Here is a 22,620-nt window from a genome sequence, read left to right on the forward strand (position 1 = left end):
TTTACTTGTCATTGTTGTTATTGTTTAAAATGTAAACCGAATTGATCAATAATTTTGTTATTGGAAAGTCGGTATAGAAAAATGCTAAATAAATAAATAAATAAATAAATGTTATGGAGGCAGTGCATGCAAATTCTCTCTCATGCATATTCATTATGGATATCCTGAAAACCGGACTGGCTGGGGGGTTCCCAGGACAGGGTTGGGAACCACTGGTCTATAAGGTGCCACCTGACTCCTGTCATTTTTTTGTTACACTGGACTAACATGGCTATCCTAACAGTTATGATGCTGGATACTGTTCAGGGACCTAGTTATTGAAATAACCAGCTTGTGCAGAGAATTCTTATTGCATTCAGTCAGCTAATGCCTTCCAAAAATATAAGAAGCTCTACAGTATTAATTTAATTTAAAACACGAGCCTATAACCGCAGTGGTGTTTATAATAAGGTTCCTGGATTACCCAATCTGGGCCTGTCAGGATTTAAGTTACAAATTACCTGTATTAAATTTTCTAATTTACTGCTTGAGATGCAGGATTAATAATGCTCCAAGTTTTGATACTTTGATATCTGGTAGAACTACAGAGATGACTAGTAGCAATAGTAACAGTGCTACTCTAGGGTCCTGTATTTATCATTGGTCTGGTAACATTTGCACAATGCTACTCTGTGGTCAGACACTAGGGGTCATTGTAAGTGTACCAAAGGTAAAATCGGCAGATGTGCCCTGGCAGCATGTAACAACTGAAGCCATCGACTGGACAAAGGCAGCAAGAATAGGTGCAAGGACACGAAAAAAGGAATTTAAGAGGAGCCCTTGGTTCTCACATTCCATAAATACTACTTCAACACACTTGGACAACAAAAGCAGGAGTCGGGGGTCACAAATTAAATCCAAGCAGGGCAGAACACAAGCGCACGTAAATTCTACAGCCAGTCTGAGTGCTCCATAGGACCCTACCCTTCAATGCTCTGTCCAGGATACGGATGGCGATGGTCATAAGGGTCCAGCACTTGGGACAGATGTCTGCTGAGCTGCAACGACAATTGTGCAGGGATTGAGAGCGCACTTTTTACTCAGCATTTCAAGACAGTGGTTCCCAGACTGTCCTAAGGGACCCTACAGCCAGTCGGGTTTTCAGGTATCCACAATAAATATACATGATCTAAATTTGCACATATCAGGTCTCCCATGTTTGCAAATTTATCTCATGCACATTTATTGTGGATATCCTGAAAGCCAACCAAGTGGGGGTAGGGGAATCACCAGGACAGGTTTGGGAAGCCCTGCTCTAAGAGTAACCCATACTGTAGCAAAGGGCAAGTTTCAATTTTACCTGCAGCACTTCCTGACATCATCATAATCCGTCATGTCAATGTCAAACACCAGCTCCTTCTCCTGGGCCTGGAAGGCCCCAGACTTTAAAGTGTTATGCTGGTTGGGCTGCAAATAAGGAAGAGTTGTTCAGATCAACAATTTATTTTCCCTTAAAGAACACTGGAGACTCACAAGAAAAGAAAGCAAATAAATTCCACCACAGTATGGGGCAGACTTCTATTGAATCTTAAGAAATAAATTGCTAGGTCAAAGTTTATTGAATGTTAAGTAACAGTGAAATAAAATAAAAGGAAGAGGAAGAGACCACCACAACCTATCCTCATAAAGACCAATTTCACTGATGAATCAGGTTTTAAAAATATTAGCTCAAAGATGAAATAAGGTCTAGAAAAACTTTGCTCATGGAAGAATAACCAGGATTCATTCAGAGAAAGCCCTGTTTTAAACACAAGATCTGAGATCCACAGTATTCACAGATATGCTGTTGCTAAATTCATAACTCTGAAAGGTATTCAGAAATGTAATAAAGGCAATTTAACAATTCTGGAAATTTGCAGGATTAAAGATACAATTAGAAAAATTGGTGGCAATACCACTTGATTCTGCAACAAAAGAAAATTGGTACCATCTCCTCTAAAGTAGGAAATGAAATGGACAAAATTCCTGGGAATAAATATTCTAGCAGATTGAACAAATTTATGTAAAAATGTTAAAACCCTATTAGGAGTATACACAAAATGTTTGTGGCTTGGAAAAATCTGCCTTTATCGATGTTTGGTAGAGAGGTACTATGCAATATGGTTTTATTACCAAAATAAATATTGTATTTATATGGCTTTATGGAAGAGATTTGAAAAACATCACATAATACATCTTTTATTTTATGAGGGGGAGGGAGAATCCAAGAATATGACTATCAAAAATAACACTACCTGGGAAAAAGGATGTATTGCTTTTTCTGACATAGACATGTATAATTTGGCTAGACATAGGAGACTGAATTTTTGACACACTGGCAAACATACTGCTACCCAAAATGATAACCAGCAGGCAGAATGATATAGTATTATATGAATCCTGCACTTTCACAATGCTGAACATCCAGAAAATATAGCTTGGAAAGCCTCCGGGCTTTAAAATGCAAATTTTAAACTTTGGCAAAGAAAAGGCATTATAACAATTAAGAAATTGTTGAATGAGTCCTGTCTTGAAAAAGAAAAATTGGTTCTTACCTGCTAATTTTTGTCCTGTGGTACCACAGATCAGTCCAGACTCCTGGGTTTTGCCTCCCTTCCAGCAGATGGAGACAGAGAAAATTTTACTAACACTGACCCTTAACCTGGTGTGCTACCTGCAGTCCATCAGTATTGACCTGTATCCAAGCAAAGATAGAAAAGTATCCCAAAAACTCAACATAATCAAATAACTCCTGCCGAATGAGCAGTAGGAGAAGGAACCACTTAATCCGAATGACCCTTATAAACATATTAGTCAGAATGTACAACCATCACCTGAGTCAGAAAAAGCCAATTGAAAATCCTTCAGCTTATATACAAAAATCACAGATCAGGCAGACTCTCCAGACCCGGATGGGACTCTGGACTAATCTGTGGTGCTACAGGAATTAAAGTTAGCAGGTAAGAACCAATTTTCCTTTGCTTGTACATACCCAGCTCAGTCCAGACTCCTGGGATGTACCAAAGCTTCCCTAAACTGGATGGGACTGCGAGAGTCCCACTCGAAGTACACTTTCACAAAAGCTCACGTATTATGGAGCCTGAACATCCAGACGATAATGCCTGGAGAAAGTGTGCAATGACTTCTAAGTAGCCGCCCTACAAATCTCGTGGCTACAGTAACATTCAGCCCAGGATGCCGCTTGCGAACGAGTTGGGTGAGCTATCAGACCCTGAGGCACTGACCACCCCATGGCAAATGTACGCCGAAACCATGGCCTCCTCCAACCACCGCGCTATGGTTGCTTTTGAAGCTTTCTGCCCTTTCTTCGCACCACTCAAGAGAATGAAAAAGATGATCGGACACTCTAAAGCTATTAGTGACCTCCAGATACCACAACAGTGCTCGCTTCACATCCAGACACCTCAACCCCTTATCCAAAGCAACCATACTATCCAAATTTGGAAAGACTAGTAACTCCACAGACTGATTCAAGTGAAAGCATGAAACCACCTTTGGAAGAAAAGAAGGCACTGTACGCAATGAGACCCCCGAATCCAAAATCCTTAGGAAAGGATCCCTACATGAAAGGGCTTGTAGCTCCGAAATTTGCCTAGCCGAACAAACTGCCACCAGAAAAACTACCTTTAAAGTAAGATCCTTCAAAGTCGCCCTGCACAGCGGCTCAAAAATGGTGCCCCACATAACACCTTAAGAACCAGTTTTAGGCGCCATGGGGGACATATTTTCTGCACCGGGGGATGCAGAAAATACACCACATCTGGATGCGCAGCCAAAGGCACCCGTGCACCTTGCCTTAAGGCACCCCAAGGCAGCCACCTGAACCGTTAAAGAGTTAAAAGCTAAACCTTTCACCAAACCTTGTTGCAAAAAAGAAAATATGAGCCACAGAAGCTCGATTCTGATTCACAATATGCTCCTTGCACCAAACCTCGAACATCTTCCACACCCGCACATATGCCAAGAAAGTCTACTTCTTTCTTGCTTGTAACAAAGTGAAAACATTCTCCAGATAACCCTTTTCTCTCAGGCACCTCCTCTCAAACGCCAAGCCAAGAGAGAAAGAAGCGATCTGCCTGATCCAAAAATATGGGACCTTGGCACAGCAGGTTGGGGAAATGAGCCAGACGTAGTGAACTGTCTACTGCGAGATTGATTAAATCTGCGAACCATGGCTGACGAGGCCATTCTGGCTCCACCAGAACTATCTGCCCCAAATGAATCTATTCTTCACAAGACCTTGCCCACCAGCGGCCACGGCAGAAACACATACAGGAGAATCCCCTGTGGCCATGGGTAGACTAAGGCATCAACTCCTTTTGCCCCATGCTCCCTCCTTTGGCTGAAGAACCACAGAATACTGACATTCTTCCACATTGTTATGAGATCCATGCAAGGGACTCCCTACCTGCCACACATCAGGAGCATGACTTCATCTGACAACTCCCACTCCCAGTGATCCAACTGCTGCCAACTGAGGAAATCTGCCTGCATGTTGCACAATCCCTCTGCGTGAGAAGCTGCCAGAATCTCCAGATGACGCCCTGCCCAGTGGACTAACTCCTGGACCTCCTGCGCCACTACCCGACTCTTGGTACTGCCTTGCTGGTTGATGTAAGCCACAGTCGTTGCATTGCCGACAAGACTCACTGGTCTGCACCGAACAAGAGGCAGGAAGGCCTGCAACACTAGATACACCGCTCTAGTCTCTAGAAGGTTGATGGATTGTGACGTCTGCTCTGGAGACCAGTGCTCCTGCACCCTTCAGCCTGATCCACAGCCCCCCTCAACTGGAGAGGCTGGTATCAGTTGAGACTACTATCCAACTCAGGACCTCCAAGGCCATTCCACAGGCCAAACTGTCACAACCACCAATCCAGACTTGACCTCGTGTTTTCCATAAGAGGCAGCAGTAGATGAAATTGCTCAGATACTGGGTTCCACCTGGAGAGCAAGGCCAACTGAAATGGACACATGAGCGAATGCCCAAGGGTCAAATTCCAAAGTGGAAGCCATAGACCCAAGAACCTGAAAATAATCCCAGACCTGTCCTGTTTAGCAACCTGCGAACCTATCCCTGGATCTTGACAATCCGCTCCTCGGTAAGAAAAAAAAAAAAAAAAAATCTCCCGAACCTGGTGTCGAAGTACAATCCCAGGAATTCCACAACTCGAGACGGCATCAACTGGCTCTTGTGCAAATTCACAACCCAGCTGCAGCACTACTGCCACCGCCCAATGACAAAGGTCCCCTATCACTGCACAAATCAACCAGTTGTCCAAATACGGGTGAACCAGGACACCCTCCTGCCAAAGAGCTGCAGCCACTACAACCATCACCTTTGTAAAGCAAAACTGAAAATGATCTCCTCGGATCATGAACCTTAGAAACCTTTGAAGGTCCGGTCAAATGGGAATGTGGAGATATGCCTCTGTCAAATCTAGAGAAGCCCAAAACTCCCTTTTGCGCACTGCAGCGATCACCGCCCTCAACGTTTCCATCCAAAAATGAGGTACCATGAGTACCACATTCACCTTCTTTAAATCCAGAATTGGACAAAAAGTGCTGCCCTTCTTTGGGACCACAAAATAAATGGAATACCTTCCAGAACCTTGCTCCTTGACTGGCACTGGGATGGCGGCCCCCAAACAGACTGACAGTTTCTCGAACCACTTGTCTTTTCTGCTTGTAAGTGCAAGGGGACCTTACAAACAAATCCTTTAATGGACATGCAATTTCTAAAGTGTAACCTTGTTCTATCACACTTAGGACCCACCGATCTGACATGATCTTGGCCCACTCTTCGAGAAAAATGTTAACCTACCTCAGATTCTCAGAATGGAGGAGCAGGCCAGGCTCGCTTCATTGGGAGGACTTGGAACCGGAGGATCCCTGACCCTAACCATTTCTGATTGGTCTATGGCCTCGAAAGGACTGATTCCAAGACTACTGCCTCTGGGACCCTTGTCTCTGACCTCCTCCCGAAGGATGAGACCGTCAGGGACATTGGTTCAACTGGAAATGAGCCCTTGTCAAAGAGAAACTTCTGCCGACCTTCGGCTTGTCCTCTGGTAACTTGTGCCCTTTGGTGTCTGAGAAGCTTCTTAAGCTCCTCCCAAGTCCTCACCAAAAAGCAGCTTCCCCTTAAAAGGAAGCAATCCCAGCTGAGACTTGGACCAAACATCCGTAGACCAGTTCCTTAACCACAAAAGCTTTCTATCAGAGACCGCAGACATCATACATCTAGAGGAAGTGCGCCTGAAATCATACAACACATCCACACCATAGGCTACCTCGGCTTCCAGTCTCTCGGCCTGCTTTGCGTCCTCAGAGGATAATGACTTATCGGATTGCAATTGTTGTACCCAGCACAATCCGACCCAGAACATAAAATTGCTACATACAGCAGCGTGAATGCCCGACACCCCCAAAATCTTCTTGAGGTGTACCTCCAACTTCCTAGCCTGCATATCCTTAAGCACTGCCGATCCCGCCACCGGACTTGTAGTCTTCTTCGTCACTGCAGAAACTGAAGCATCCTGCCTTTGTCATCCGCAAGAGATCCAAAGTGCCTTCCAGCAATAGCTTCTCCATGGCTCTGCCAACCTTCAAACCTGTATCTGGAGTCTCCCAATCATGAAGCACTAATTCCTTCACTGACTTGTGGAAAGGGAACGCTTTTGCTGGCCCCCTCAAGCCCTGAATGACATGATCCACTCCCTCTTGGTCCGAACATCCTGGGGCTCTTTAATACCCTGTTCATTTAGAACACATGGTATTAAGGGTCACAATTCCTCCCGGCGAAAGAGGTGGACCACCTTCGGATCATCTCCCTCCACCAAGTGTCATCTGGGTCCATGCTGCTCAAATGAGAATCCACCTCAGATGGAATACCAGCCAGAGGATAATCAGCCTCCGAGCTCTCTGTATTCCCCAAAGGCAACTGATGAACCAGTACACTCTGAATTCTGGTCACCCCACCAGATCGAGCCAAACGCAGCCTCTTGGCCCTTGGGAGGACGACATCCAGCCTCTTTTTTTGCCAAAAAAGCCTTATGTATAAGCAAGACAAAATCCAGGGGGAAAAAAAAAATAATCATCTGATTCATCTGGATCCTGCTCCAGGTCTTCCTCCTCCTCCCGCAGCAGAGGCTCCTGGGACCCCCGGGGCTCTGCGAGTCTTCGATCTGCCAGCAACAGCTGTGGGGGCAGGGCAGCGTCCTTGCAGGCCCTGTCAGTCGTGGCAGCAAAAGATAAAATGGCCGATGATACCTTTCCAATTTTGGTAGGAACGGACTGCTCGGCTCCCCCCCCCGCTCTGCCCAAAAAGGATCGCTGCTTGTCAGAGGCTTCCCTAGCGCTCCCCGGAGACACAGCGGAAGAAAGTGCTGGTCAGAGAAAGGTGCATGTGTGCACAGCCCACCTCGGCATGGCTGAGAAAATTACTTTTTTTTTTGTTTTGTTTAAACAACCGTCGCATGAGTCGCCTGCACCAGCGCCGCACGTCCCCAAATCAGAATGCCACAAAAAACGGCTGACACACTCGACCAGCACCACAAAAAGCAAAGAAAAACTGTGAGGCTTTTTTTTTTTTTTGATAAAATTTTATAGAAATGACTTCCCTTTTGTAGCTGCAGGCTCCAGATGTCCAGCTGTAGGAGGGAGAGAGAACTGGCCCCACCAATTATCTTCCCCCTCAGTGGGTCAAGGATCCAGGGGTTTCCAACCCCTCCCACTCGTCCACTGCTCTACCTGAAAGGATGGCCCCCAGGACTTACCGACCTTCAGAGAGGGCTAAGTGGTAATCCTAACCCTAAAACTACTTCAAAATTCTTTAAAAAAAATGTTTTTTTAAAATTCTCCTCAGACTGCAGGATTTGCACCACCTTCCATCTGCAGGAGACAAAGAAGTACTGAGACTGCAGGTGGCACACCAGGTTAAGTGATGGTGTCAGTAAAACGTTTTCTATCTCCATCTGCTGGAAGTGAAGCAAAACACCGGAGTCTGGACTGATCTGGGTATGTACAGGGAATGTTTCATTTCATCAATCAAAAGAAACATTTGATCTCAAATATTTTTTTTATTGTATATAAAGAACCATTTGACACTAATTTGCTTTAATTAGTTTAGCTTATGTTAATATATTGCCTTTCAGAGCAGTCACTACTAAACAGGGTTCAAGGATCTTCATTAGATGGCATGACAGGAAAATAAATCTTATACAAATCAGCAAGAAGGGCAGTTCAATGTCACTGTGGTACAATTATCTGCTCAACCGCAGCAAGTCTGCAAACTTGGGAACATAAAACATACTGAAAGGAGTTGAATATAATGGACATACAAAAATTATTGAAACAAACATTAAAATGGACAGCAAGTTAAGAGAAATCCAATATTCATTATTAAATGAGGTGATAATTGATCAAGTGCAAGGCTTTAAAATGAGATGGCTTGAGATACCAGAATGCTTAAAAGTGTCATAATCTGCAAGGTTCTTTTATACACAATTTTGAATATGGCAAGAACTTTTTTGTAAAGAAATATTGCATTCATTCATGGACCTTCACTTTCAGTTTTTTGTTTTTTACTTTACCTGAGAATTTAGCAATGTTTATTGAAACAAAAATTGGAGAAGTCAGTGGAAAAGGAGAAATTACTACTTACCTGATAATTTCCTTTTCTTTAGTTCAGACAGGTGAATCCAAAACCAGTGAGTTATGCACCTCTACTAGCAGTTGGAGACAGAGCAAAACTGACATCACGGAATATATACCCCTGCAGCGACATCACCCCACCAGTATTCTCTGCAAAAGCCAACTGTGGACAAACTAACAAAACATGATTATTAACAGAGAACCATTCCAGGACTCGGCCAACAGGAAAACACTGAGCTCAGACAAAGAGTGTAATAACACTAGTCTAAGGACTGGATTGACACTTACCAATACACCCTGGAACACACAACCACGCAAGCGGACCATAGCACAACCATTCAGCAGCCAAGGGTGGGAAGTTGGATTCACCTGTCTGTACTAAAGAAAAGGAAAGTAGTAATTTGTCCTCTCTTAACGTTCAGACAGGTGAATCCAAAATTAATGGGATGTACCAAAGCTACTCTTGAATAGGGTGGGAGACTGCCCGAATCAAAATTGCCCGTGCGAAGGCCGCATTCTCCTGGGCCTGCACATCCAGACAATAATGCCCGGAAAAGGTATGTAAAGAGGAGCACTTTGCAGCTTGGCAAACGTTGTCAGGAGACAATCTAACCCCCGCCCATGACACTGCCTGAGCCCTAGTGGAATGAGCCCTAACCTGGCTAGGTAATGGCTGCTCAGCATCCACATACACGGCCATGACTACCTCCTAAATCCAGCAGGCTATTGTCAAGTCTTCCTGAGAGGCTCAGAAACCTCTAAATACCTCAAGATATGTCTCTTGATATCCAAGGGCCATAACAGGCGTTATTCCTTCACATCTCTTGCCCTGTCCAGAGATGGCAGGGAAGCAGACTGATTCAAGTGAAAATCCGAGACCACTTTTGGTAAAAAGGAAGGAACAGTACATAACTGTATCACCCCTGGAATCACGTGAAGGAACGGCTCCCAGCAAGACAAGGCCTGTAGTTTGATACTTGACGTGCAGAACAAATTGCCACAAGAAACATCGTTTTCAAGGTCAGTAACCTCAAGGAAAGGTTACGCATTCGTCAAAAAGTAGGACCCACTAAAAATTCCAAAGTTAGATTAAGACTTCACAAGGGCACCGGTAATCACAAGGGAGGACGAAGATGCTTCACTCCTTTCAAGAAACAGACAGCATCTGGATGAGCCGACAAGGGCCCACCGTTCATCTGACCTCAGAAACAGGCAAGAGCCACCACCTGTACCTTTAATGAATCCATGCTGCAAAAATTCCAAAATGAGCGGGATCTTAACCAAACAAAGAACCACCCCTTGATCTTCACACCAAGCTTCAAACGCTCGCCAAACCTGCACATAGGCTAAAGTAGTGGAGAATTTTCCTCACTTGCAGCAATTACTGCAGTAGAATATCCAGCAGCTGAGCCCTCTCAAGGGCAATACCATAAGAAAATCTAATCTTTGTGAAGAACAGGTCCCTGCCGTAAGCAGATCCCTATGTGTCAAAACCAGAGGGGAAGAGTCCACAAAGAGCCTTCGCAAATCTGCATATGTTCTTCTGGGCCAAACTGGTGCCATCAGAAGAACCAACCCCCTGTGACTCTCAGTCTTCCGAATCATTCTGCTCAACATGGGCCACGGGGGAAAGGCATACAACAGCTTGTCCTCCAGCCACTCCATCAAAAGGGCAACGATGCCCAAAGACTTTGTATCTCTCCTACAACTGAAGAAGTGATGGACTTTCACATTGCAAATAGTCGCCAGTAGGTCCATAAACGGAAGGCCCCAGCAATCTACTATTAGCTGAAACACCTCATTTGACAATTGCCATTCTCCTGGATCCAGACTGTCTGCTGAGACAGTTGGCTCTTTCATTGTATTTTCCTGCAATGTGTGAGGCTGAGATCTCCTGAAGATGTACTTCCGTCCATTCCATAAGTTGGGCTATTTCCTGCAACACTTGCTGGCTCTTGGGTCCTCCCTGACAATTGATGTAAGCCACTGTGGCTGCATTGTCTGACACTATGCAGACCGCTCGACCCTGTAAACTGTCACCAAGCCGCAAGCATGCCAACCAGACTACATGGGCTTCCAGCTGATTGATGTTCCAGAGAGATTCTTTTGCACTCCAACACTCCTGTGCAATCAGTTCCTGATAGTGAACTCCCCCAACCCTGGAGGCTCACATCTGTTGTGAGCACTAGCCAGTCCGGTGATCTTAAGGAAACCCCCTTTCTTAGATGATCCGCTTTTAACCACCACTGCAGTTGTGAGCAGACCTCCATTGGTAGGAGGAACAGAATCAAATAGTCCTGAGACTGTGGGCTCCAAGAGAAAGCACTGTGCATTGAAGAGAAAGCATATGATCCTTCACCCATGGCACTACTTCCATGGGTGAAACTGCACCATCAGTTTCTGAATATAGCCCTCCAGCAGGAAAACTCTGCCCTGTTTCATGTCAATCTAAACACAGAGATATTCTAATGACTGTGATGGCTGAAGATTGCTTTTGGCCAGGTTCACGACCCAACCTAGCTCCTGCAACAAGGAGATCACATTGCACAAGACCCAGAGGCTCTCTTCCAGACCCTTGGCCCGAATCAGCCAGTCGTCCAAGCATGGATGTAACAGCATCCCCTCTTTTCTCAACTCTGCCACAGCCACCAGCATAACCTTGGAAAAAGTAATAGGTACGGTAGCCAAATCAAAAGGCAGTGTTCAAAACCGATGCCCCAAAACCGCGAAACACAGAAATCGTTGATGCTCTAGCTGGCTGGGAATATGCCAGTGGTACACATCGGACAGATCTAGAGATGTCATGAACTCCCCCGTCTGTTCTGCCATTATCACTGAGCGCAAGGTTTCCATGTGAAAATGAGTCACCCGCAAATGACGGTTGACCCCTTTGAGATCCAGAATGGGACGAAGAGAGCCCTCTTTCTTGGGCACATCGAAATAAATGGAATACCGACCTGTATTTTCTTGAGATGTGGACACTGGAACCACTGCCCACAGGCTGAGAAATCTTGACAATGTACACGCCACTGCCTCTCTCTTCTGCAGGAAGACACCATGAACACGTCCAGAGGAACACTGCGAAACTTCAGCATATATCCATCTATCACCACCTCCAGAACCCACTGGTCTGACGTGATCTTGACCCACCTCCAATAAAATAGAGAGGCAACCTATCTCCTGTTCCCGGAGGTGGGTTGGCACACCTTAATTGGGAGGCTCAGGGTGCTCCACTACCTGAGTCTGTGCCCTGTCTGGGCTGCCTGGGACGAAAGGACAGAGATCTACCCAAAAGGTCAACTCCTCTGAAAAGCCGCTCCTCTGTAGAGTTGAAAATATCTGAACCCCCTAGTACGACCTCTCGTGCCAAAGGATCGTGGCACCTGTTTCTTATCCTCTGGTAATCGAGAAACCAGGGACTCGCCCCACTTATTGGCCATTTTCTCCAGCTCATTCCCAAACATGAGTGAGCCTTTAAAGGGCAACATCTTAAGGTTAGACTGAGGTTGTATCGGCCAACCAATTTCTCAGCCATAGCTAATGCCTAGCCATTTTTACCGAAGCTAAAGTACAGACCAAATTGCAGCCCGCATTTGCCAAAAAGGTGGCTGCTGGTTCCATCACTATCCTGGAATTCACACCAGATTCATCAATCTCTTGAAAGAGCAGTAAACAAGAGTAAGCCTCCAGGGAACAAATGGAAGCTATCTTCAAATTCATTGCCGTTACTTCAAAGGCCTACTTAAGGATAGCCTCAATTATCCTATCCTGTGCATCCTTCAAGGCTGCTCCTCCTTCTATGGGAATAGTCGTCCGCTTAGTAACAGCACACACAAGCGCATCGACCTTCGAAAAATGCAATTGTTCTCTTGCAACTGGAACCAGGGTGTATATTCCTTCCAAGACTTGCCCCCTATAAAATTAGCTTCTGGAGCGCCCCATTCAAGATCAATTAATTCTTGAATGGCCTCCATAATAGGAAAGAAACATGAGGCTTTACACAAGGAAATCAAAATGGGATCTTTCTTTAGCTCAGACATGGAATCAGCCCCAGGTACTCCCAGCATCTTCAACGTTTGGGAAATCAGAGCCGGTAACTCATCCCTATGAAAGAAGAGCAACATAGTTCTATATGGCTCCAATCCCAGAGCAAATTTTCCCATCCTCCAGGGAGTAAGGATCAGTCTCAGTCTCATCACTTTTGCCATCTAGGTCCCTATCGGGAAGACCGGCTCATGTGTACCTAGACGTTTACCCACAGCATCAAGCGTGCGGGATTTTACCACCTGTGAACCTGACCTTTTAAGATTGGCCAGGGCTAAAAACTGCACCTGAAAGAAAGACTGCAGATCTTGAAAAACTTCTAGCCAAGAAAAGGCAGAGGTATCCATTCCAAAACCAGGGGGCACCTGTCCTGTGCCCACTGAATTACCTTCCCCCGCTGACAAAGTCAGGCGACCCTTCTGGCAGCTTTTTCCATTCCTGCATCAGGCTGGGAAGAACCGGATTTAGTAAAATCAGACTAAGGCAATTCTCCCTGAGCCTCCAAAACAGCACTGACACAATGCCAGGCTGAGATGCCTGAACATGACAAGCAACACAAAGGGCAAGGTGCTTAGACTTCTTCACTGTGGATGCCAGCAGCCTATCAATATGCCCTAACAGACGTCTGACAATAGTGTCCCCAAAATATTAGGCGCTCAACCCTGTGCCTAGATAAGTGCCCAGACTGAGCTCCCCCAGGATGTTTAGATAGTGCATGAAAGTGCGTGCGTATGCGCACACATGGGCACCCAACCAAGCGCACAACGGGGCCACACAGCCGGGCATACAAGCACGACCCAATAAAAACTGAAAAGGTCAGTCTTCAGTGCACAAAAAACGCCGCCACAGCCTACTATGTGGTGAATCAGATGAGCCTGAGAGCGGGGCCTAGCCGCAAGGGTCACTCAACCCGCTAGGTTGTCCTGTGCCGGAGGTGGGAACGACCGTCAGATCACGCACCAAGTCGGAGACCGGAAGGGGGTTGAGGAACACCACCTACAAAACTTCTCTTCTCTTTATTTTATTTTTTTATATTACCATTTACCTGAGCTCAGTCTGTCCTGGCTGAGTACAAGGTCAGTCTCTGGCTGCGGGGGGAGAGGGCATATTGGAGAAATTACTCAACTGATAATTTCGTTTTCCTTAGTGTAGAAAGATGGACTCAGGACCAATGGGTATAGTGTACTCCTGATAGCAGTTGGAGACAGATCAGATTTCAATTTGACGTCAGCCCTAGTACATATTCCCCTGCGGGAAGTGCAGCTCTTCAGTATTCTCCTCAAAAAGCAATTGTAGATATATGCATGACTGAATAATTTGAATAACTTGGTTAACTTGATTAATTTGAATTGGTTATAGCTGGAGACCATCAGTGCCCTCAACCGAGAAACGTCAACACCCAGTAGGATGAGTGCCCTAGTTGGAGGAAAGTATGGCTTACCGGTGAATCACTCGCACTCGGGGATGTCACCCAAGAATTCCATGAATAACGGCAGCCGTGGGTGGGATGCTGAGTCCATCTGTCTACACTAAAGAAAACAAAATCAGGTAAGTAATTTCTCCATTTCCTTGATGGACTCAGGACCAATGGGATGTATAAAAGCTACTCCCGGACCGGGTGGGAGGCTGCCCGTGGCCCACTTAGAATTGCCCTTGCAAATACTGTGTCCTCTCGAGCCTGAACATCCAGGCGGTAAAATCTGGAGAAGGTGTGGATGGAGGACCATATCGCCGCCCGACAGATCTCAGCAGGTGACAGCATCTTGGTTTCCACCCAGGACACTGCCTGGGCTCTAGTGGAATGGGCCTTGACTTGTAAAGGCGATGGCTTGCCTGCTTCTACGTAGGCCGCCTTGATGACTTCTTTGATCCAGCGGGCTATGGTTGCTCCCAAGGCCACTTCCCTTTGCTTCTTCCTGCTGTGAAGGACGAATAGATGGTCCGTCTTTTGTATGGATTCCGACCTTTCCAGGTATCGGACTAGGAGTCTGCAGACGTTGAGGTGGTGTAGACTGCGAGACTCTTCCGAATTCTTATGCTCATCTGGCGATGGTAGCGAGATGGTTTGGTTGAGATGGAAGTGAGAAACCACTTTGGGGAGTCCGTCCGTGCGTAACTGGATGGTTCCCGGGGTGAGTCTGAGGAACGGCTCACGGCAGGACAGTGCTTGTAGCTCGGAGATACGACGGGCCGAACAGACTGCCACCAGGAAGGCTGTCTTCAATGTTAATAGTCGGAGAGACAGGCCGCGAAGAGGTGTGAAGGAGGCTTTGCTTGACTCCTTTCAGAAAGCGGGAGACATCCGGGTGAGAGGCTAGGCCGCCGCTCTCACTCTTTGTTCCGTAGCATGACAATGCAGCCACCTGTACCTTGATGGGGTTGAGAGACAATCCCTTCTGTAGTCCGTTCTGCAGGAATTCCAAAATCGCAGGAATTTTGACTGAGCATGGAATGATGTCCCAGTCCTCACACCAGGCTTCGAATACTCTCCAAATCCTTATGTATGTTAGGGATGTGGAGAACTTGTGTGCTCGGAGCAGGGTGTCAATTACTGCCCCCGAGTATCCGCTCTTCCTCAGAAGTCCTCTCAATGGCCAGGCCATAAGAGAGAATCGAACTGGATCCTCGTGGAGGATCGGCCCTTGTTGGAGCAGGTCCCTGTGTGATGGTAGAAGGGGGGGCTCCCTGTCAGTAGCCTTCGCATGTCTGCGTACCACAGTCTTCTTGGCCTGTCCGGGGCCACTAGAAGTACTGGTCCATCTTGTGGATGATTGCGCCCAATAGGGGCTATGGTGGGAAGGCGTATAATATAGTTTCCTGTGGCCAGGTCTGTACCAGGGCATCAATTCCCTGGGACTGAGGTTACCGCCTGCGGCTGAAGAAGCTGGGCACTTGGGCGTTGGACCGGTTTGCCAGGAGGTCCATGGTTGGGGTTCCCCAACAGTTTACTATCAATTGGAATGCTGTTGACGGTCTCCATTCTCCTAGATCTCGACTTTCTCTGCTGAAGCAGCGATGTTGTCTTTCCCTGCGATGTGGACGGCCAAGATCTCTTGAAGGTTCGCTTCCGCCCATGACATTAGGGGGTCTATTTCCAGAGACACCTGTTGGCTTCTGGTTCCTCCCTGATGGTTGATGTAGGCCACTGTTGTGGCGTTGTCCGACATTACTCCAACTGATTTGTCTTGGAGTCTGTGACCGAACCATAGGCAGGCTAGTCTGACTGCCCGGGCTTCTAGGCGATTGATGTTCCATCGCCCTTGCGCGGTTAGCTCCTGGCAGTGTGCTCCCCATCCTCATAGGCTGGCATCCGTGGTGAGCAGGATCCAGGTTGGTGAGGACAGTCTCACTCCCTGGCTCAGATGGCCTTCTTGTAGCCATCGTAGTTGGGTCCGAACTTTGTCTGGGAGCTGAAGACGTATGGTGTAGTTCTGGGACAGCGGATTCCATCATGACAGTAGTGAGCGCTGTAGGGGTCTCATGTGAGCTCTTGCCCATGGCACTACTTCCAGTGTGGATGCCATGAGGCCGAGGACTTGGAGGTAGTCCCATGCCGTGGGACGAAGCTCGCTCAACAGGGTTCACAACAGGGTCATCAGTTTTGATCTCCTTGTCGGTGTCAGGATGACCTTGTCTTGTTTGGTGTCGAACAGGACTCCCAAGTATTCTAGAGATTGGGAGGGCTGCAGACAGCTCTTGTTTGTGTTGACCACCCACCCGAGGCTCTCCAGTAGAGTTTTGACTCCGCTGGTCACCTAGTGACTTTCATCTGGGGATTTTGCCCTGATCAGCCAATCGCCTAGATAAGGGTGTACGAGGATTCCTTCCTTCCTCAGTGTTGCTGCCACTACCACCATGATCTTGGTGAACGTCCGGGGTGCTGTGGCTAACCCGAATGGTAGTGCACGGAACTGGTAGTGACAGTCCAGGACCGTGAAGCATAGAAAACGCTGATGCTCTTGATGGATCAGAATGGGTAGGTAGGCTTCCGACAGATCCAGGGATGTAAGGAACTCTCCTGGTTGAATCGCCCTTATTACCGAGCGTAGGGTTTCCATTCGGAAGCGAGGAATCTTCAGGTGGCGGTTGACTGACTTGAGGTCCAGGATGGGCCGGAACATTCCTTCTTTCTTGGGAACGATAAAATAGATGGAATAATGTCCAGTATTTGTTGTGCAGGCACCGGTGTTATAGCCTCTAAGGCTAGCAATCTGGTCAGTGTAGCTTCCACTGCCATCCTCTTGGAAGGGTCGTGGCAGGGGGATTCCACAAACTTGTCCGGAGGGAGGTGGTGGAAATTGAGGTAATATCCCTCTTGAATGATGGCTAGGACCCACTTGTCCGAAGTTATCTCAACCCATCTTTGGTAGAATAGGGCAAGTCTGCCTCCTATGGCTTCTTCCTTTGGACGGGTAGGCTAATTTTCATTGTGGGGAGCAACTGGGGCCTGGGCTCGAGCTGGCTCCTCTTTTGTGGTGCTTGTTCCGAAAGGACTGGCTCCTGCCTGCGGGGCGAACCGCTTGATATGTGCTTCTGTATGGGTTGAAGCGCTGTGATCCTCTGCCCCTGGAAGTTCGGGGGAGGGGGGTTGCTGGTTTCTCTTATTCCTGTCCTCCGGTAGCGCAGCAGTGGGGATTCGCTCCATTTGTTGGCTAGTTTCTCTAGTTCGCTTCCGAACAGGAGGGTTCCCTTGAAGGGCATCCTTGTGAGTCTCATTTTGGAAGATGCGTCGGCCGACCAGCTTCGGAGCCAGAGTTGTCTTCTGGCTGCCACAGCTAATGACACTCCTCTAGCTGCGGTGCGCACCAAATCAAAAGCGGCATCCGTGAGAAATGATACTGCTGGTTCCAGGGCTTCCCCAGGAGTGTTGTTCCTGGTCTGTGATAAGCAGGCGTATGTCACCACAGCACAGCAGGCTGCAATCTGTAGAGACATAGCGGAGACTTCAAAAGACTGTTTGAGGATGGGTATTCCAGACATCTTGTCTTGAGCATCCTTGAGTGTTGCTTCTCCCTCAACTGGGATAGTAGTGCGCTTCGAGACCGCGCAGACCATGACATCCACTTTTGGACATGTCAGGAGATCTTTGGCGGCTGGGTCCAGAAGGTACATGGCTGCCAGGGCATGCCCCCCCTTTGAACGTAGTCTCCGGGGCATCCCATTCCAGGTCAATTAGCTGCTGGACGGCTTGTAATAGTGGGAAATGACGGTAGATCTGATGGAGTCCCTCTAGTAGGGGATTCGTCTTAGGTTCCCCAGAGGCACTTGTGCCCAGGATAGCGAGCTCTTTCAAGCTGTGTGTGACCAGGTCTGGAAGCTCGTCCTTGGTGAAGAAGAGCCTCATGGTTCGGTGGGGCTCTGTCCCCGGAGGGAGTTCCCCTTCCTCCAGGGATTCTGATTCCTCATCTGAGTTGTCCATGTCCCGGAAGGTGGGGCTTCTGGGTGGTGGAATCACTTCCCTGGGCATAGAGGGTCCCGGGATATTGAGGTCCTCTGGCGGAGGGTGTGGCCGTATTATCGGAGGCCCCAGTTGCATGTGGACGAAGGTATGCAGACCTTTGAAGAATTCCACCCAGGAGATAGATGCTGGGTCTAAATTAAGAGGCGCTGTGTCCCTGGGGAGCCCCATTTGAGGGAGGGTCCCGCTGGGAGAAGATAGGTCCGACATACTGTTCGAGAAGCTGGAACCCGGTACTGGCTGGGGAGGGCCATGGGAGGATCCCCCTGGGCCTCCTCGCACTGTATACACAGGGCCGTGGCCTGCTCATGCTGTGCAGCTCTAATGTGGCATGCTTCTTTGCCGGTGGTGCCACGCGTAAAATATAGGGCCCAGGTGGCTTAGTTATGCGCTCCGGTGCGTCAAAGTTGTGCGCGTAGGATTGGTACACGATCAGGGAGATATGCGTGCTATTGTGCGCACAGATCGAAGTTATGCGCCCAGCACAGTAAGTGCGTGGCTATGCGCGTCACTTGTGCGCACGGTAATTGGGCGCACGACGTTTTGAGCACAAGGAATGTGTGTGCATGGCTCAAGGCGGCGAACAGAGAAAAATGGTGACGATGACCACGCGGACAATATGGCGACCACCTCGGAGGGTCTCCACGTTGGAGAACCCTCGGATCTGACCGGGTCTAGCCTTGCTAGGGCAGATCAACCCAGTGGCAGTGGTGCCGGCTGGCGACCTGTGCGACTCCTCGAGCTTCGGAGACCGGAGACTTTTAAATAGATTTCTACCTTACCTTGACTCGGCGCTTCCTGGTCTCATTCCGGGCGGTCTCCAGCTGCGGGGGGAGAGGGAGAGTTCCTTCACCGCCACGCTCGAAGTAGCACCCGCTGCCTCTCAGCCTCACCCGATGTCGGGGGGGCTAGGTCCCTGCTGAGGGTCGGCCGCCGGACCGAGGCTTACCTCTGAGGGATCACGGAAATCACCTCGGGAATTCTCAACTGGGAAAGGGACCCAATGGGTGTCACCACAGGAGAGCGGGGCTCGTCTGTAGAGATAAGATTTCTTCTTAATTTGGTTTTCTTTGCTAAATTACTCTAACGCTGTGCTAGCGAGCATAGAGTCCCGAACTGCTATGGAGACAGAAAATACCGAAGAGCTGCACTTCTTGCAGGGGTATATGTACTAGGGTTGACGTCAGACTGAAATCTGATCCGTCTCCAACTGCTATCATGAGTACACTATACCCATTGGTCCTGAGTCCATCTGCTACACGCTAGAAAAATCTTCACCGCCGCGCTCAGCCCTTTCAGCTTTTTCCCATCCCCCCCCCAATAGCTAAGCCCATGCCAGTTGAAAAACCAGCTACCAGACCACTCATGAAGGACCACAGATATCACCTCAGGAATTCTCAACTGAGGGAGGGACTTCACCACATGAGAGCGAAGCAAATAATACCTCACTTTTTTTTTTTTTAAGCAATCACCAGTAGGGAGGTGCACGTCCACCATCCGCTGAGACGGAGAATACTAGCGGGCTGATGTCACTGCAGGGGTATGTATACCGTGATGTCAGCTTTGCTCCATCTCCATCTACTGGTAAAGGTGCATAACCCAGTGGTTTTGGATTCACCCATCTGAACACTAAGAAAAAGTCATTTTTCTTGGTAAGTATTTTTGTTCTTGCTATCACACATACACTAATAAACTCTCAGGAAAAATTAAAAAAAAAAACCTGAAAACAAAAGGTCCCTACATACATTACAAAAGATTGTTAAAATTGAGATTTCATTTGATTAGAATTTTTTTAGTTTAGGAAGAGATAACCCAACAAGTTGGTTTCAATTAGGTTAATGGCAGCAAGAAAAGCAATTTTTATGAAATGGATAGAAAAAACTCCCCCAGATCTACCATTGTGGCTTAATTAATGACACCATGTTTTGAGATGAAATGTACTGATGTTTGGAAAATGAAAACAAGCAAGTTTCTTTATATTAATGTGGGGAAATTACATAGAAGTAAATGCAGCTGATGTTTTTCAAAGGCAACTGGAGAAATAAATGGCAAATATATATGGAAATTAAATTTTGAAGGCAGATTTAAAGAACTTACTAGAGTGGATCATGGGCACAGTGAATGAATGATTGCGTGGGAAGATATGTTTTTGTTGTTCATAGAAAAATATATATATATATATTTATGCATATAAAAACCTTTTGAAAATTCAGCCCTATGAAGCAAATTTTCAAGGAAGTTGCACATGTAAAAGCAGCAGTTTTCAAGAGTCCAATTACATACATAAATCTTTTTGAAAATTACCTCCTCAGTGTAATCCTCAACTTTGTCACATCTGGCCTCTCATCACTGCTGAGATTCCTAGCATTATTTATTTAAAATATTTGTATCCTCCTCAATCATCTTTTCTAGATGGGTGCCTAGAATCCCACACACTCAGCAAAAGCCAAACATTGGCCAACTGGAAAGGCGACCTTGTTACAAACTTACCCTATGCGAATAGACAGCTCCAATATCAATCTTATAAGGAATCATTTTCAGCATCTCTTTTTCCAGTTCACTCTGGTTGCTGAAAGACTGGTATCTCACATAAATATCATCTTTCAGTGTGAAAGAAAATTCACGGTTCTGAAAGTAATTTTTTACTACTAGGAAAGGCAAAATAAATACAATTTTTTAAAACTAGAAAAGCAAATTTCTGCATCACTACCCAACTATATCCCCAAAACTGCTCAGCTATTACAGCCCCACTCACCCCCTCCATGGCTAAAACTATCAAATGACACAACCACCATTTTACTGCATTATTCCCCTTCTGGCAGGTTAGGTGCAAGAGTATTTGGTGCCCTAGGCAAGCCTTTGGTCACATGCACCCCCACCGTGCCTATTGGTGGTAGCTCCAGCACAGCACTCATTCACCCCCTTTTACTGGTGGCATAGGCTACAGCCAGTGCTCCCTGTCTTAAGAGTCATTGGCTCTGGCACAATACTCTTATGAGCCTCATGCTGGTAGGTTTTTCCACCCACAAAATTTTGGCCAGTGGTCCCCCAACCCCGTCCTGGGGGCCCCCAGCCAGCCAGGTTTTCAGGATATCCACAATGAATATGCATGAGAGAAAATATGCATGCACTGCCTCCTGAAAACCGGACTAGCTGGTGGGCCCCCAGGACAGGGCTGGGGACCACTTAGTGCCTAATGGAAGCACTAGCCCTATCTGCTGGCATATCCCAACCCTTTTATCTAAAATTTCTCCTGCTCATCACCAAACACTTTCCCACATTCATACTAACTACCCATAGCCCACTTTCTTCAGCACTCCAATACCTTCTTTCTGCAACCTCAGAGACGCCTTTCCCGGCGCACACCAGACATCCTGAGCCCTTTCTCACAATCCGTACTCCCCATTCCACACCTTCATTTCTTTTTCCCTCCACATTCTACATCACCTCCTGCACCCCCTAAAGCCCTTCCCCACATCCCTGGAGATCCATCCTGTAGTTGTCTCCCCGTACCTCCGCCGTAATTGAGCCAGCGATAATACTGATAGCACGGGAAGAGTCGCCGGTAATAAAGGGGCAGCAGATCCGGCAAACTTTCCGCATTAAAATCCACCATGACGGCACCTCGCAAGAACAAAATTAGAGACGAGCCTATAAACCGCTACAGCCTTCTTCCCCCTGCACAGCCTCTCCGGATAAAACAGCGCGGGAACGCAGTGTCGCTTCACGTGATGCAATATGTGCCGCGACCACGCCCAAGGTATGTCGGGAGTTGTAGTTTTCTAAGGTCGTTCAGGCTAGTATATTCTTATTATTGCTTGTGGTATGTCCATGATCCTGTTCATGATACCAATTTAGGTGGGGATGGGACGAGTACACATGCAACCTCCCGAACCCCTCCCGGTGCTGTGTCACAAACAGGGTTTTGTTTGGCGCGATACCGGATGGAATTACTGGGGACCCTGGCTTTTCTTCAGGGCAGTCTCATTTCAGATAAATCATCTGCCCGTAATCTTCAGTAGCCACTTCTTCCTTTTAAGGAACAGTAAAAATGGCACACCTTCACTTAAAAGCAGGATGCAGTTCACAGTAATTTTTAATCCAATATTCCAGACCACAGAACTCTCAGGTATTCAATATATTTTTCTGTATTTTCTTTTTGGGGTCTCCTTTCCAATGCTAACAGCATTCACCCATCACTGAATTTCTGTTACTTTTCCCCAAACCTGATTTCCTTCTCCATTTTTTTAATTTCACACATATATAGGAGCACAAGAAAATCTCACAAGTTCCCTTACCCTCTTCTCTCCCTCTCAAAAATTCATAATCACTAATTGTTAGGGGTGTGAATCGTGTGATCGATTGTCTTAATGATCGATTTTGGCTGGGGGGGAGGGAAATCTGATTGTCGTGTTTTGTTTTTT

At 47.1% G+C, this 22,620-nt stretch overlaps 1 protein-coding gene across 2 annotated transcripts in view; it reads right to left on the minus strand.

The window, feature by feature from the left end:
• PRIM1 (DNA primase subunit 1) overlaps nucleotides 1–21,933 on the minus strand; it is a 92,745-nt gene extending 70,812 nt beyond the window's left edge. Inside the window, exons 1-4 of one of the 2 annotated variants that reach the window (XM_029594847.1) lie at nucleotides 21,710–21,933; nucleotides 20,687–20,844; nucleotides 1,340–1,446; nucleotides 964–1,037 (exon numbers count right to left, since the gene is read on the minus strand). In XM_029594847.1, coding sequence (XP_029450707.1) covers nucleotides 964–1,037; nucleotides 1,340–1,446; nucleotides 20,687–20,844; nucleotides 21,710–21,812 — 442 coding nt within the window. In that variant the 5' untranslated portion in view covers nucleotides 21,813–21,933. The remainder of the gene's footprint in view (nucleotides 1–963; nucleotides 1,038–1,339; nucleotides 1,447–20,686; nucleotides 20,845–21,709) is intronic. The other variant, XM_029594848.1, reaches the window with a different exon arrangement.
• Nucleotides 21,934–22,620: the final 687 nt, after the last annotated feature.

The sequence above is a fragment of the Rhinatrema bivittatum genome, chromosome 3 (genome assembly GCF_901001135.1).
Source record: "Rhinatrema bivittatum chromosome 3, aRhiBiv1.1, whole genome shotgun sequence".
NCBI classification, from domain to species: domain Eukaryota; kingdom Metazoa; phylum Chordata; class Amphibia; order Gymnophiona; family Rhinatrematidae; genus Rhinatrema; species Rhinatrema bivittatum.